Source organism: Rhinolophus hipposideros, assembly GCF_964194185.1.
Source record: "Rhinolophus hipposideros genome assembly, chromosome: X".
In the NCBI taxonomy this organism is placed as follows: Eukaryota; Metazoa; Chordata; class Mammalia; order Chiroptera; family Rhinolophidae; genus Rhinolophus; species Rhinolophus hipposideros.
The window spans coordinates 11,388,500-11,406,401 of NC_138046.1; the positions used below are offsets into that span (position 1 = coordinate 11,388,500).

The window sequence follows — 17,902 nt, forward strand, 5'->3', positions numbered from 1 at the left end:
AGAGGCTCCAGAGAAATTTTTGCATACTTGCCTGAAGGACTAAGATGGCTCACAATTGTAAGGTTGAAAGAAAATGATTTCTCATAAATCAAATTGGCCATCTTGGAACATGGTTAAAAACAAAGTAAAATGAACTCATAAATCTCACACTACCACGATTCAAACAACTGAGGTGAAAAGAGGTGCACGAGTTTACCTGGAGGGATCCATCTGCTGTCCTTCCTTTAGCCTCTCTGGGGTTACGCGGACGATTATCTGTTCGGGAGTGGTCATCATTTCCTGCGGAGACATTTGAAAAGGTTCGACAGTCACTGATTCTAAGAGGCTGATCGGAAGCTCTTTATTCCCACCCCCTCCATTTACTTAGACCAACTACAGACTCTGACAGATATTAAGGTTAGAATCGCCAGGGCAGCTGAACTCCTTATCAGTGTTTACTCATATAGTCTACGTAAACCAGAGGGAAGGTTGTCGAATGTTCTGTGAACTAGTATATGAAGGAAAGGCTGAGAAATGGCACCTTGCTAATCCACCATTTGGTCGTGGTGCTTTTTCACACAACTGCAGACAGTTGTTAGAATTCACCGTTATTTCTTGACAGGTGGAAACCTCTGTCTGTACCTTTGAAGCCGCCTCCGCGTCCCCTTCCCCCCTGTCCTCTTCCTCCGCCGCCGCGCCGGCGCCCGTCTCCTCTGCGCAGGTAGTTCTCCCTCTCTTCCTCTGTTGGAGCTAATGACCAATCACTGAGTTCGTCTCTGTGGTCAGATTCTGTTTCAGAAGCATTTGATGCTTCAGAATTAGTTCCTATCGAGAGTTAAAAGTTATATACCGTTGTCCGACTTAAAAAAAAAAAGTTAGGTTAACAGAAGCTTCCAGAGACGTTTCAGGGGTAATCCAATACCCTTCCTAATTTATCGGCCCCCCTTCCCTTTTGTAAAACAAATTATCTCAAATTCAAAATGAAGGGTCTTCCAATATTTGAGGTAATTTTGGTTTCAAACGTTGTTGGTGCTTATTTAAAAAAATAAAAGGTACTTTATTAGCCATCTAAGTTCAAACCTGAGCATGTCATATCATTTAACAGCTGTGCTCCTTTAAACATCTGAGCTCTCTGGAGGAAAAGTTGTCTACAAGAGTTAAATGTAACACCTTCATAAACAAAACCTCTATAGAGTTCCCTTTAACAAAGTTTGGCTAAGGGACAGAGGGGAATGCCCACATTTTGGTCCCCTCTGAGAGGGTGACAAGAAGGCCACCAGGCCAACGGTCTCATGGAAGGGTCTCTTGTGGGATCAGGAACTGGACCTAGCTGAACCGGGATATGCTCACTTGACACTTGGTCCACAATCTTCCCTCCCTCCCATTCCCACTGGAATCATTTATCATCAATAAAGGAATTATCATAATAAACTCGTTATGCCTCAGGGGTGGCTTCACGACCTAAGGGATGGCAGTGGGGGCGGGGGGAAAGAGCTCCATCGTGAGCTGGGGCCTCAACGGCAAAGATAATGGCTTTCTGGGAGAGGGGTTAGGGGTTCGGGTCAGGGTTGGCCTTAGGAGTAGGTACGTCTCTCCCCAACTCCAGAACACCAGCTCTACTACCTCTCTCTCTTCCTCTGTTGGAGCTAATGACCAATTATAGCTTCACCATTATAGCTTCATTCCTGTGGATCTTGAAGGCTTTTCCATCTTAAAGAGTTCCCTTTTGAAATGCAAATATTTGTGAGATGGATTATACCTTATACCGTAATTAGCAAGTTACATAGTAGATACACAGTTGAGCGAGAAAGACAGTAGGCACTGGCGGGTGGGGACAGCGTTCAGTGAGAGGTACGGGGAGAGAAGAAAGCAGCGCTGACAGAAGAGCTGGGGAGGCAAAGAGAAACTTCGCCTGCTTCTTGACTGTGCCTAGGGCTGACCTTGGCCATGCCATTCAAAATCACCTTAGCAGCCACAGGATGCAGACCCCTGATTTACACAGTCCATCCAGCAAGTATGACCAGCACATGCCTGACAAAAAATGAGCCACAGTACACAAATGAAAGAAAGGTTTGGCTATACAGTAATAAAATCAGGAAAGGCCTTATAGAAAGTCATCAACACACAAGGGCTTAAGCAGATTTATCCCCAGTCAGAAAGCGGACAGAACTCATACCTGCCCTGTGAACTCTATGTGTTATCAGGTTTTTACTCTACGTCTCTTGCAACACAATTGGACCCACTGTCAATCGGAAACCATGTAGTGAGAAATTGTTATAACGGGGTTCTAACGAATATTAGAGATTAGCAGCTATTAAGTCTAGGAACAGATAAAGTTACTGAGGAAAATGCTTAGTTTGTACCTGAAGTATATCCAGGACCGCGTCTGCCGTGCCCCCTATTTCTGTAAGGTCTACTACCTCGACCCATTCCTTGACCATCATCAGTCACATAGCCTTTTTCCTTATCTGTACGATTTGGTGGTGGTCTAGAACTAGCTCCAATCTGTCGCAACTGCTCATCAATTTGTAATCTCTCCAAACGCAACTGGTCTACTTCCTATTTAAAATATACAAGATAACAGTAAAAATAATTTGACATTTTACTTAATAATACCTTTCTCCTTTTCATCAGATAAAAAGAACACTGGAAATATTTCAATTTCAGTTCTAAATTTACAGTAAACACTGTTACACAGAATTATCAGGAAACTGAACGATCTCCTTAACAAGAAAATTACTAGAGATAACAGATTATTGATGTCCAGAATTAGAGATATAACAAAAATACTAAGCATTAGTAGAATTTCAAGTTCTTTGAGGTGGCACTATTAGCCAACGGAATCTGCTAACGCATGGATATGCTAATTTGGGTACTGCTTGATAGGATATTAAATAAAACAAGTCTAAAATGTGTAAATATAGAAAAGTGACATTTACGGTTTAACCAGCTAACCCTAAAAAAAAAAAAAAAATCACACATTGTATGTAATCTGAATTGAAACAGATTCGCCAGTTATTCTCTTCATTTATAAAGCATTGAGTCTGGGCCATCTTCTGTTTTCAAAGAACACATACTTACAGTAGGTCTTTGGATGTGATTATACAATTGAGGAACAATTATTTTCAATGAACTGAAAAATGTTCATATTCTTTATATGGGGAAGGGGAGAAAACTAATAACTGATGAAGAAAGTTAGGTCTCACATCATGCCTTGAAAACCTCTTAAAGACTACAACTCGGCTAGAACAAGTATGACGAACAGTATAAATTCAGTCGATCAAAATATATACCTGGGGTCCACTGACAGACCCTTACACACACCGCTTTCAATATGGTGGATTCTGTCAAATCCATATGAAGCCTCAGTTATAACCCCTGTCCTTTCAATCTACCCACAAACATCTCATTTATGAGCCATCGGGAGCCGGACCCATAACTGTAGTAGTCCCGGGCGTTTTAGACTAGCTGAAGCCATCAGAGGGACTGGATTATCTATATGAAAAGCTAAGTTAATGACATCTTGGTTGTGGCAACTTCTGGAAGAGAAAGGGCAGTTGAGGATCTAGGTGGGCTTGACCTGTGCTCTGAGCTAGAATCTGTTTCACCAAGGACTTGAGCAAAGGAGAGATTGCAGCTGAGTGAGTGGCTTACTCCAAAAGTATAGTGATAGCTCATGGAATGGGTGTATCTTGCAACATAATGGTAGTCCAGGTAATCTCACTGGGGCAAAGCAGTCACCTTTTGGTGAGAGATGCCAGGCCCAATCAAGAGAAGATCTGGTGATGGAAATAATGGTAACAGGACAGCTGCTGACAACCAAAAAAGATATTCAATTGTGAAGAATAAAGCAAAAGATCTAAAAAAGAACATTAGTCAAAAGAACAATGGATTGATAAATGCAACCCTAACTCTCCAGGTCTTCATAATTAATTTAAGCTAAGAATATGAAGAAAAACAGACACACATAAAACAGACTTGAAAACAAAAACAAATAAGCCAATCAATGGGGTATCCTACCTATGCAAGCCTTGCTGGATAAAACCTTCCCACTTTCAATTATTAACTAACTACCAGAAGAATGAATGACATGCCTAGCTATTACAATTTTTCTTCCTTATTTGCATACAAGTAGAAATAGTTTAATTTTATTTCTTTAAGGAATCAGCAAAGAAATCTTTAAGATAGCATCATAAAAGAGAGTTGGACTACTTTTTAAGTCTTATTTAGTACCAGTTACATTATAATTTTGATACACACGGATATAAAAAAATACAAATGTGACAGAAATAAAATTTCATTTAATTGATTTAGAGAACATTTTGGCCAAGAGAAATTGTAAAAAGCATCCTGTCTAGGGGAAGTGACTTGCCTTAAGTCACAGGGCTAGTTCATGGCAGAAGAGACTAGAAGCAAATCACTGGACTGCCAATCCTGTGCTCTTTCTATTACACCTTCCAGCCTGCTGCTTCCTGCTTTCTAGTTTGCAATCTACAGGAGGCATTAACTGCTAACACTAACACTAACATTTACAAGACACAAATCATTTCTATTTTGTGTCATAGAGTATAGAGAAAAATACAAAGGGTAAGCATTTAAAAAGAAGACTTCACCAAGCGCTGGGATTTCCTTGATAAATGACATAAAAGGGACAACAAAGGCAAGTGTTACACACACACAATTTGGCCCGGAAAAAACTCACAAAGGCTAGAAAGGATCCACTGAATGAAAAAGCTATGTACAGGATTACCTAAATCGAGTGTAAGGGCTCAACAGAAGAATACTGGAAAATAGGGGAATTTATCGAGAACTGGGATACTGTTTCTTAAATTTATAATAATGATGAAAATTGACTTGTTTTCAGAAGGACTATAATAAGCTAAACCAAGTATTTCCTCTATTACTTTTTACAGGTGGTTCATTGTAATGTACAGAATGAATCTTAACTGCTGAAAGGTTTCCTATGGAGTTTTTATATTTTAGTGCAAAAAAAATAAAGGATTAGAAGTTAAAGCTCTTTCTCTTCTCACCTTTAAATAGTTCAGGTGATAATCCAAGAGAACAGTGGCATTAGCGATGCTGTCCTTTGTTCCCACAAAAACAAATGGTACCATACCCTGAAAAAGAAATGGCAACAATGATGATCCTATAAAATTAATGATGGATTAATCTGAAAAAATGCAAATAATGACAATGACAGGGTCTGACAAACAGTAGGTACATAAATATTTATTGAAAATATAAATAAATGCATGAAAACAAAAGTAGTTGGTATATTTTTACACATCTACTGTGAATAAAGACAGATCAATATAGCAACCCCTTAAGTGTATCCGGTTATTATGTTTTAAGCACTACTATTAAATATTGGCAAAGTCACAAATAATATAATTCGAAACAATACAAGCTTTAACATGAGATGTGTAAACAAAATGAATACTTTAGAATACTCTTAATTCATCTACTATAGGTTTTATTGAGATCAAATTCTTTTTAAAAATCATTGAAAATGAAATACTAGGGTCCAAAAGTAAAAACTAAACCAACTTTGCTAAACAAGTCAACAGAGTACCAAAAATCAAAAACAAAAACAAAAACAAAAAACACAAAACCAAATTAAAATACACTAAAATGCACTACTTATTCTGTGAGGGGAGAAAAAAAACTTGGCATATCCTCGAGCATCAAATTTAGCATTTCAATAATGTGCTCTGAAAACTGTGAAAGGCTGAATCATCAGGAAAGTTTCATATTCTCTCTATGGTACTACTTTAATATAAGGATAGATTTTTAAAAGGGAGTATACTGAAAATTTGTATTTCCAGCCCATCAGTCAGTACAAACGAGCAAAATATCTATTTCTTGTCACAAGTTACAGGGAAGCCTAGGCCAGTTTTGCAAACAAACAGCTGGCAATTATGTCATTCGAAGTTGAGAATAGTTCAATATTTTGCTGCTGAAGACATACACATGGTTCCTGATATTCACAAGTGACTAAAGGAAAGCATCTTTGATGTGGATATATTATAATTTTCTAGGCGAAGTTGCTAAGGCTTAGAAGCCAAGAAGCTGTCTCTGTAGAAGTATCACTCTTTTAAAAAGAGCATTCATTTCATAGGTGTGGCTACTGCTGGGCTGCTTTTGCTTCCTTGCATTCAGTACACAGCATCTTAAACGCATGTGAGGCTGGAACGGTTTTTTTTCTTTTTCCTTTCACATGAACGTGGCTGTTAATGGGGAAGAAAACTGAACAATTAGGAAATACAGCTTTCAGACTGACCTTCATCTAGTAGGCAAGAAACTGCTTAGTAGTGACAAGCACCTGAAGACTCAGGCACCACTGAAAACCCGTGGGCTTCATATGGAATTGTTTTGCATCGAATAACATATGAAGCGTGGAAATAATCAGGCCTATGAATTTGATCTCTTTTACTCAAACATATTTTTGACTATTGAGTTGTCTCCCCAACCAAGTCTGTTACAAAGCAGTTAGCCATATTATTTTCCAAAATGTCATTTGATGAAGTGCTATACTCTTCCTTCCGAATCACGTACAACCACAATAAGCTTTGAAACCCTACGTCACAGATTTAATTGGCTCGACTCTGAAACAAATCATTTCAAAACATTTTCTCTTTCAACATGTCCAAACTGTCGGTGTACCTAAGTGTCACTAATTTCAGCACATCGCTAGTGGACTAGAATAGCAAACTAAAATGGAAACCGGTGAGAGCCGAATGGTGGCCTTTCTGTACGGATACCAGGAAAAAGAGATTCCCTGTTCTGGGATGAGAATGGGGATGTCCAGCCGAGAGGAATACCCAATGCACTTGAGATTGTATTTCTCTTTGGAAAAATGGCATTTTGGCTTCGAATCTCTCGGGAGTCATCACATTTTCCCCATAAACACTTCTCACAGGCCACGTAGGGGTCCCTACACTCAAGCTAACTCACAATGTGCCTGAGGAGATGGACAAGTGAATGTCTATGTAGGAAGTAGTACGATTGGGTGAGCACGGTGGAGCACGGGAAGGGGAAAGGCTCTTGGGCCAGTCAGGGGGAGGAGACTGTGGCAAGTGCACACACAAAGCTGCAGAAGGAGTAAGGCCAAAGTGGGAGGTCTTAGGAGGGAGAGCACTCTAGGTGGAGAAAACATTCACATCTGCCTGGAAGCAACAGAGGGTATAACAGTGTTCAGAGAACTCGAAGTATTTCAGTATGGTTCGAGCCTCTCTGGCGAGCAAGGGGGAGAAGTTGTGACAGATGCTACTGGACAGGTGACCATGAAAGAAAGGCCTTATGAGCAAGAGAAAGGGAGCTGAGCTTTCTCCCCAGGGCAATGGATCCACATATCCCCAAACACTCCACCAGTCTCCAACCCTGATGATCATTTGTCGTCTTTTCTTAACAAGGGGAATACACATTCAAATAGAAAATTAAAATGTATGTTTCAAGGAATGTTTTCCTACCTGCCAAGCCTTGAGTTCAGGTTTCTGGGATTCCCCTGCTACAATTGATGAAACCACTAACACCTAAAGCAGTATAAGGAATGCAAGTGATGTCATTAACTATAACAAATGATACACAGAAGCCTGAACGCAGGACTTTCACTGCAGGACTTCTAAACCCAGTTCTAAATAGTTAGGTTCGTTCAGCTAGTGAAAAACCAGTCTCTAAAATACGGCTTTACGTAGTAACTAATGCATCTAACAGAAGGTACATTCTGAGCTATGACAACCTCCAAAATTTCAAGAGATACAGCACGAACAAAATTAAAGTCCACCCTCAAAGGAAAAGTGTGACCATTAAATGCAACCCCATATTTTATGTTTATAGCGTAAGATTTGTCACTGTGAATAAACTGCAAAGTAGGTATCCCTTTGATCTGTAATATCTCATAAGCTAGCAATCAGATTTGAAAAAAAAAAAAAGAGTAGCCTATAAGCCTAACCAGAGAAAACACCCAAAACACCAACTGTAATATCTGGGTTGAAGAAATTACTTTTAGTGTAATTCAAAGTGACGAATATAGCTTACCCTCTGGACTTTTGTACTGTTAGGTTGAGAAAAATGTGCGCTGTTTTCCTTTATATCTATATGTTTTTTTTCTTCCGAGGGGGTAGGTCCAACCCTTGAGCTACTGGAAGGTAGGGAATTTGGTGGCATAATTTCCTTGGTAAAAAAAATACAAAACACCAAAGAGAACAAAGAATCAATTTTTAAGACTTTCTTTAGCTCCATAATTGTATCAGTGATCGCATTTTAAGAATATAAATTATCATGAACAGTTTTGGTAAACAAAATAAAATACAAAAAGCATGCAGTAAAAACCCCAAAAGATTTAATTAACTTCAGCCAAGAAAACCTTTCACAAAAGAAGGCTAGACAATACGTGAAAATTATGGCAATTTGGGGGGATTTTATTTTAAACAGGACCATTCATTGTACAGAGAGCATGCCCTCACTTCCCCCACCCCACGAAAATACTTTAAAAATTGCTACCAAAAAGCATATATTCAATGAAGATAAAAGTTAGGGTTACAAATTTTAAAGACGGGGAAGAGATGTTATATCCAGAGAAAAATTTAAAGTACATAAAATAAACACACACAAACTAAAAAAGCCAAAGCATGAAAGCCAGAAAACCTAAATGGTGTCCCCATTTTGTCTTAGTAACATTAAGTAATATTTGAAAAGTGCTTTTACACTTTTTGTTTTACATTTACGACTACCCATTTTCAAGATCAAGCAATAAGACTAAAAGGGGTTAAAGTGACCAATCCAAAGTTAAAGTGACCAATCCAAAGTCACAGCATTAGAGAAGAGACAGAGGCCATTATCTACAACTGTAACATTAACTGGCATGTCTGATAATCAGAATTTTTACATCCACATTACGTGCATATTACAGAGGCCTCTAAATTATTATGTCAAATAAAACAAGAAAAAACTTTTACTCTTATTAGGCAAACCAGAAACATGCACTAGAACATACCTCCTCTTGTGGAACATTTTTCTCATTTTCGGCCTCAATTCTCACTCTCACAACTCCTGACTTGTCCACAATCTCCTGAATCAGTTTTCCATTTTTTCCTATTACTTTGCCTAAGTTAAGAAATGAATAATTCACGTTTGGTTTTAAGAACACATACCTCAAACCAGTAGGTATTCCCCACTGTAAACTATCACATTATTTTACATAAAATGTCAAAACGGAAACAGACTCTCTAAAAAGACAGTTAAACTGGCTTTCCATTTTATTAGGTCACCATTGTTTAAACTCCATTGGTGAGGTATTAGAGTTGATTAACACTCGTGAACTGATTGCATAATTTTGAATTTTTAAGGCAGTAAAAGATGGGCTCTTATTTTTCACAAAAGGGTGCTTTTGAAACTTGCTGGTCCAGTGGCATGTATCGCTGGTTCTGCCAATTTCTATAAAAGGAATTGAAGGAAAGGATAGATACTAGAAAATACATTTCGCTTACTTATTTGACAATTTCAATTCTCTCTGCACCTCATTTAAATGTGCTTCTTCTCCCATGGTAAATGCAGTCATGTGCCACCCAATGATGGGCATATGCTCTGAGAAACGGGGAGCTATGCGGTTTTGTCACTGCGCAAACATCAGAGTGCACATACACAAACCTAGATGGTCTAGCCTGCTGCCCACTCTGGCTACACGGTGCAGACTACTGCTCCTAGGCTACCAACCTGTACAGTATGTTAGTATACAAACCAACATGCGAATTAATCGAACACAAGAGAAAATAATGCAATCAAGAGAGGCAGTAAACAGGAGATGTGCAAGGCCGCTGCTGCTGTAACACGGCAGATTGTTTGACGGCAACTTTTTTCCTTGTAAGTAGAAAGAGGACACTCGAACACAATGATAAAAAGTACGGCACAGTAAATACATAAACTTGTAACAGTCGTTTTATCATTATCAAGTATTGTGCACTGTACATAACTGCACGTGCTAGTCTTTACATGACTGGCAGTGCCGTAGATTTGTGTATATCAATCAGCATCATCACAAACACGTGAGGAATGCGTGGTGCTGTGATGTCACGATGTCACCAGGTGACAGGAATGTTTCAGCTCCATTGTATCTTAGGGACCACATATATGCAGTCTGTTGTTGACCGAAACATCATCATGCAGTGCATGACTGAATTTTTAGGATTTTATATGGCACGTATATAAAAGATACTCCGAAGCTTTCAAGTGGCTCAACCAGCTATACATATATGCAAAAAAAGAAGTGCACATTCTTCAAGCCAATGTGTTAACAAAATATTTCTCCTGGGCATTACTCACAAATTATATCAGTATATTTCAAAAGTGAAGGGGTAAGTCACAGAGTAAAAGACTAAGAAATCACACTTTAAGATAACTCAAAACCACAATGAAAATGCTGAAAGCCAGTTCAAGATTCAGTCTTACTCTATAACAACTGCTAAAACTCCCAAGACTTCAAATACCAGTAATAAACAGGGACTGGATCCTTACTCTTTTATAAAATTCAGTCGTACGATTAACTGGGAAATGACTGCTTTCATAGCTATCATCACGCATTAATGTAAAGTGACACATTACAAATGTAAGAACTACCAATTCCAGAAATCTACATGCAGATTACATCTGATTCCAAGGGCTCTCCCTAGGTACCTAAAGCACCCTTGTTTGTACAGACCATGTTCATCATGTGCTTGCCCCACCATCTCATCTGAGGTAGGGATGGGGGAAAAAACTGGAAGCCAAAATTTGTTTTGAGCCAATACTAGGTAAGAGCCCAGGGAAAGCCTTCTTAAACAGGATCTTGTGGCTTTCATATCAGCACTGCCCTGGCACTCTGGCTGCATGTGGCAGCCTCACTCACCCCCATTATCTCTTTTGACTGGTCAGTGGTCAGGAAACAGAACTGACACCACTAAATCAGGACACCTGATCTAGGTGCTTTCGCCAATTATTTCTGGTCTTCTCTTTAAATGTAAAAGAGTGGGAGAAGTTACATGGAGTCTTCCCATAGTTTGCTTTTAATCTATAAAAACATTTAAAATGGAACTACTATACAACCAAGCAATCCCACTTCTGGGTGTTTATCCGAAGAAATCCAAAACACTTAAATACCACATGATTTCACTTACATGTGGAATCTAAAAAAAAAATAATGAATAAACAAAACAAAATAGAACCAGGTCCGTAGATACAGAGACCAAGCTGACGGTTGTCAAAGGGGAGAAGGGTTGGGAGGTACTCATAGCTTTGAAATGTATTAGATTTAGGAAACTACATTCAGATCTTCGACTCTGAGATAATTAAGAGTGCTATCGTTTTATAGCCCCATAAGAGGGATCAGATATCAATCTACTTGAAATTATTAAGCCCCCAAATTCCATTCATTTTGAAAACAAAAATTTAATTTTAATATATGTAAAATATACAGTGAAGAGGCTGTGCAAAATTTATCTTTCCGGGCACTAGTAGGTTTGAACCAGCAAAGCAATATCTTTCGCACACCTGCTGAAATGTAATCTCTGAGTATCACACTCACCAAATATTTTCTGTACACTATAGCAACAGACCATATTTCAAAGATTAAGCTTCAATTAAATGATGCCTCGAGTGAGTAAAAACGAAATTCTACTGGCATAAATTATTTACCTAACTTTTGTTTTGTATGTCAACAGCAATTTCTGACTCACCTACTAAGTTCCTAGGAACTTGTATGACATCTTCAGCAAATTCAAGGAAGCTTCTAGCCTTTTTCACTGCATCCTGATCCTAATAAAAAGGGGCAAAAGAGTTAAGACAGAAGATGAGCCATCTGAAACACTGTCTTTTATGGTAGGGAAAAAAAAAAACTATGTAAACAAACAAACAAACAAACCCACATATTTACCTCTCCATAAATATGAAATGTGCAGGTATCTTCATCTAGATCGATGGCAGTGACCCCAGGTACTTTTCTAGCTTGCTGAATATTAGCACCATGAGTACCAATAGCTAGACCCATCAGATCTTCTCGAACAATAAATTGTTCATGAAACCTGGAGGCAAGCTGCCTTGAACTCTGAAGAGAAATGCACATCTGATTAATATGCTTTATCAACTATGGAGAACTGTATTTAGGTCAGCCATGTAAATTATCTTGACCCTGTATAGCAGGGGCCTATGAATGATAGTTTTAGTTGGAAACTAACAGGTTTTAGAAAATATCTCCCAGAGCATAAGTGCTTTTTAGGTTAATGAAGGTCTATGCAATTTGATATATTTTTGTTAACAGGAAAGGGCTTGTTGACAATTTTCCAAGGTAACTTTTGAAAACTTGTTTGCAAGGCTGCCTTCGTTGACCAATGACATCAATAATGTAGTGATTAAGAAGCAGATCAAATGTTCCCAAATAAAAACCAGCTCACTGGGCCTGACAGACTCGATGTTATTTAACTAAAAAAGAAAAAAATTTACGTACCGTCTCTACAGAAAATTGTATTCACTTCATTTTTATTAAAGGATATCGGTATGTAGACTTTTTTTTCCTGGAAACAGTGCCATTTGTAGAACTCATCACTAGATACTATGGTCTAGACATCCCTCTGATGAAGTGATGACATTAAAATGACATCCTCCCACCCCAGCCCCCAACCTGAGGAAAGGAATCATACAAATGGTTGGCATAGTGATTAGACTGAGTGATCACAGAATGTCAAAGGGTTACAGCTTATCGCACATATGAGCCTGCAACCTCAAATGAGACCAGAGTCTGTAAGACCTTGTGACCTGGATCCACAAGTGCCATGAATTCTTTTGAATATTCAGTGATGACTGAATGAAGTTCAACTGACACCCAAAACTTGTGGATAATCATTCTCTTTAAACAGTATTATCACAATTTAATATTTAGTTCTAGCATGCCATTAATGAAAACCAAACATATTAGTGGCTCATGTTGAAAAATGGAAGTTTCTTATCTGAATATGTGGATCTCTTTAATATTAGTAGTGAGGAAAGATAGGCATGCATACTAGTTTCTCATTATTCAACACACCTGACAATTTGAATGAATGAGTGTAACTACTGTATGTAATTTTAAAAATATAATATTCTTTTTTGTAGGTTAGAGTAACAAAGTGTATCAAATATTCCTAGGACTTTTTTAAAGTCATGTTTTTTGAGTCCTGGTTCATTCTTTCACCTGGTTCATTCTTTTCAGTGCTAATTCACTGATACATGTTAAGCCAAAGGTATAACAGATCATTTAAGAATTAGATGTTTAAGAGGAGGCATATGAGTATATTTCCATAATACTCACAATGGAAGTAAGGAGGCTGTTCTGGCCTGAAAGTTAGGAGAGAATCGCTCAAGAAACCACAAACTTGTGAACAGAGGGACATCAAGAGAGAATGAGAGTCAAAAACAATTCCACAGACCTCCATGGCCATAAGAAAAACAAAGTAGCAAAAGGAGATACAGCAAAAGGAGATAAGAATGTCTCCTCTCCTGCTAAGAGTTCAGCAATCGCACATCAAGTTGGAAGGGTTTTACAAGAATACAGCCTTGACTACCTTTTCTCTTAAAACGTAGTTTGGAACTCCTGTTTCACTTTGCTATTTCAACTGCACTGTCTTTTCCCTCTAATGAAATGGATAATGAGGAGGAACTCTGGGATCTGACCGTACTATACTTCAGTTGGCACATTAACCTCAAGTCCATCTAGTTTCTATGGTAATGGATGGAAGTACCAGATTGTTATCAATGGAAACAAATGTATGGTGATGGAAATTATTGGGAGGATTAATAAAAGTAGATAAAATGCACCTTAAGAGACGAAATAGTAAGTTAGGGAAATAGCCTCTGGCAGGAATCTGAAGACAGGAGTTTTAAAGAGTGACAACCAATTAGAATGAAGAAGTTCTATACCCTTTTAAACAGAGATAAACATACATAATGAAAGGAATATGATTAGATATTTAAATACTCTCTAGTACTTTAATGATAACATGTTATATGGAAGAAGCATTGCCTCATTTTATTAGCAGCTTTGACAAACTTCTAGTAAAAGCGAGTTGACCGGAAGTTCCTTAATATACATAACTGCCACTTAATTCTAAAACCTCAGGCACGAAAACTTTAGTACGACTATGCTGTGTACAATTTAATTTTTTAAATATAGAATATAAGGAATTACTAAGAAACAACAAATAAAGGACGACCTGTCCACATTTAAGTTTTGTAACTGAACAGTTATCATTTCTAGATAGCCTTACAAGCAGCACGAGGGAAAGCCACATACCTCTAGTTGCTTACTGGCCTCTTCATTTCTCAGTATCAGGGACAGCTTAGTGCGCAGACTCCGAAAGTGCATGTCAATCAGCATGTGTGCTCGCTTTGAGGTGACTTCATTGATAGACTAAAAGTTATAAATTGACACCATTATTATCAAAGCAAATGCCCTAAATGAAATACACCAAAACAGGTAACTCAGCAACACTCACCAAAACGACAAGCTGAAAATTTTCTGGATCATAAGTTACAGAGAAGGCACCAACTGCCTTTTTAAAGTCCTTATGTGCCGATTCTTTGGCACACCTGGAAATAAAATATCCACTGTGAAGTTAAGATGAATGATTACCAACTACTGGCATAAACATATGCAAAGAGACTTGTAGATTCACATTAAACTTGAGCAATGCAACATATGCTATATCCACTTAAAAGTTTAGTTCCTTTGCTGTGTATCTCTGAAATACTCAGCTCAATGAAGCATTTGAGATTACAGAGAAAGGAAAAAAACAAGTTATGCTCTTAAGGGATTACGGATGGAGTCAGTCTAGCAAAGGTGACATATTTAGGGGAGCCACTTTCCTCTGCAGGCTTCCTCATTTCAGTGACATGTAATTCAGAAGTTTTCTTGTGTCAACTGCTGAAAACTTTGGGGGATAGCTACAAGATGTCCGACTGTTGTTTCTTTTCTAGAGAAAAACTTCTGACCAATTTAAGGGACAGAGGGAAATAGAAATGAATCACAAGACACAAAAATGTACATGCCTATGCAATCTCTACAATCAAAAAGCAAAATTCCTATGTATTTTGAACTCTAAGCTGATGTTTATTTAAAGTGCAACATGTCCAAATCCAGCTTACTATATCCCCTTGAAGAAATCTTTAAAAAAAAATCTCTTATCTAAAAAAGTCTTTAAGCATTACTGCAGATCAAGAATTGCAAGAGACATAACCTTTTGAAATTTCTGTTGCTCTAAACTTATTACATATGTATCTGAAAACATTGGCTAAAGGGAAAAAACCTGGAGTAATCTTCATTGTCTAGAATTTGATTTGTGACTTATAACAGAAAATGTGTATTACTGTTTCAAAATCTTAAAAATTATGTAAAGTTAGTTTATTTTAGAAAACAAATATACAAGGTGTGATCACAAAATATAGTGAATGTTTAAATAAAAAAATTATTACAGCAAAAGACACATGGCCATTAATCCCCCTCAAAATACTCCCCCTCGCTTTGAACACACTTATCCCATCGTTCTTGCCACTTTCTGAAGCAGTTCTGGAAGTCCTCTTTTATGTCTTTAGTTGCGCTATTGTGGCTGCCTCAATGTCCTGAATCTATTCAAAAAGTTTACCTTTCACGGTCATTTTGACTTTGGGGAAGTGCCAGAAGTCTCATGGTGCCAGATCCGGTATAAGGTGGATGAGGACACAAGGTAATGTTTTTATTTGACAGAAATTGGCATACCAGAAGGAATGTGTGACATGGAGACCTTCTGTTGTGATAAAAAAAATACGGTGAATCCTGCTGCCGAGTGCCATCCAATGGAAAGGTGGGAATCTTCAATATAGGAAGCGGCATGTCGAACAGTGGGTAACAAGTTTCAACTTGTTTGGTGCAGTCAGGTGTGAGGTAAGGCTGAAAGAACGCACGTTTTTAAAGTGTGCCATACATCATCCTCCATCATGATAACGCTCTGTGTCACACATCACTTCTGATATGGCAAATTTTGTCAAACAAAAACATTACAGTGTGTCCTCATACACCTTATGCACCAGATCTGACACCATGTGACTTCTGGCTCTTCCCCAAAGTCAAAATGATTCAGGACATCAAGGCAGCCACGACAGCACAACTAAAGACACTCACGAAAGAGGACTTCCAGAACTGCTTCAGAAGGTGGCAAGAACTATGAGATAAGTGTGTTCGAAGTTGACGGGGATTAATGGCAATGTGTCTTTTACTGTAATACATTTTTTATTTAAACATTCACCATATTGTTTGATCATACTTCGTATATTAGCTGTGTATCTAGTCCAGTAAGTTTAAACACGTGTGATGCTGGCTTAATTATATTACTGGAAAAAGCTAAATACAGTTTTGGGTTTTTTTTTTTTATTTTCACAAATCACTTTAACTGAATTTAAAAACTGATTTTTATTATTTTAAAATCTATATTCTTTTAAACTAATTGCATATCATCTGTTAAGTTCACAGCTGTTTCCTGTATACCAACTTACATCTGGCGTAAGTCTTCTGGCACGTCCAGTTTGATTTTGTGGAAAGTATCTTTTGTGGCAGGTTTGTTGGGATTCACTGACCGAAGACGCTCAACTGTGACGATTTCATTGTAAGTGGCGTCACATGCTGCATATTCTATCACGTAAAACTGAGAGAAATGAATAAAAGTCATTCCTGGTCAAGGTGTTTCAAGTAAGATCAATAAGCTACACCTATTTAGTTCTTTTTTAATTCGCTAGAGGGAAAAAAACACACCCCATATTTGATCAACTAACACGAAACATACTGAGCACGTAGAGAAAACATTTTAATGACTCAAGTCACATATTACTTTTAAAACAGAAATCCAGACTGAAATGTAGTACACCTGGGTTTAGAAAAGGGAAATAGTATAAGAAAAAAAAAATTAAATTTGCATTTTCCTACCTCACCCTTTATCATCCTCACTTTAGCTAACCACCAACAGCAAGGCTCTTTCTCATTTGCTCTGGAATAAACCTACACAAAAATTACAACAGAATATTTCATGATTAACATCATTCAGAAATCTATAGATTATCAGACATCGAGGAAAATTTCGTAAAAATGACCGTAGGTGTCTTTCAAACCCATATGCGGTATCCTTAAACCAGATTATACCCCTACAGCTAGACATACTTAATCAGAAACTACATGATTACCCAGGAGAGCCTGTAAAAAGTGCTTTCCTATTTCTCTGTTCTACTTCAGTAATAATTAGTACTCTGAATATGATATGAATACTCGAGAAAAGTTGTTCATAAACCTGGGCATAGTTTCCCTGGGTACTTTGAGAGCTAAGAAAATGTATCTAAAACTATACAAACGTGTTTTTGTTTTATTCTAATAGGCCGATAACTGGAAATTACTGATCCTGGCCTACTGCCAGGATCACTAAGTGGGTAAGGCCACTGACCACTCAGCCCACTAAGGACACCACTCTGGCATTATGTCTCCTGGGGACTAAGTGGAGAGATGTTTGGTTCCTCTCTGGTCTCCTGTCCACTCTCCACTAAAATGGACAACTCCACGCTAGCCAAGCCCCCAGATACCACCTTCCTGCTCTCACACACTGTGGATCAGTTCTTCTACCCAGTCTCTCTCATGACCACTTCAAAGTTCACTTGCGATGTACAGCATGGAACCTTTTGTGAAGACACGAGCAAATCAAGGTTAATAGGAAAAGAGACAACAAAGTATACATGGAGAGGGAAACAAATAGTCAGAAGCAGAAAGACAAGGGGGATGGGGAGAAGACAGAAGAGAGAGAGAGGGTTACAGAGCCTAACACTAGTAAGAAAGTCAAGGCTCCAACTATCGTCTCCCTTTTACAACTGAAGTTAATAGTTATACAACACAACAACTAAATACAAC

At 38.1% G+C, this 17,902-nt stretch overlaps 1 protein-coding gene across 21 annotated transcripts in view; it reads right to left on the minus strand.

Moving 5' to 3' along the window:
- Positions 1–17,902, minus strand: part of FMR1 (fragile X messenger ribonucleoprotein 1) — a 37,679-nt gene that overhangs the window by 4,494 nt on the left and 15,283 nt on the right. For 3 of the 21 annotated variants that reach the window (XM_081043996.1, XM_081043995.1, XM_081043986.1), the window contains exons 4-16: positions 16,937–17,008; positions 16,510–16,658; positions 14,478–14,571; positions 14,276–14,392; positions 11,885–12,055; positions 11,688–11,766; positions 8,975–9,084; positions 8,017–8,151; positions 7,449–7,511; positions 5,010–5,096; positions 2,343–2,538; positions 622–804; positions 197–279 (exon numbers count right to left, since the gene is read on the minus strand). In XM_081043996.1, the coding sequence (XP_080900122.1) occupies positions 197–279; positions 622–804; positions 2,343–2,538; positions 5,010–5,096; positions 7,449–7,511; positions 8,017–8,151; positions 8,975–9,084; positions 11,688–11,766; positions 11,885–12,055; positions 14,276–14,392; positions 14,478–14,571; positions 16,510–16,658; positions 16,937–17,008 (1,539 nt within the window). Of the gene's footprint in view, positions 1–196; positions 280–621; positions 805–1,330; positions 1,626–2,342; positions 2,539–5,009; positions 5,097–7,448; positions 7,512–8,016; positions 8,152–8,974; positions 9,085–11,687; positions 11,767–11,884; positions 12,056–14,275; positions 14,393–14,477; positions 14,572–16,509; positions 16,659–16,936; positions 17,009–17,902 lie in introns of those variants that run through there. The other 18 variants (XM_081044004.1, XM_081044000.1, XM_081043991.1 and 15 more) reach the window with 8 other exon arrangements.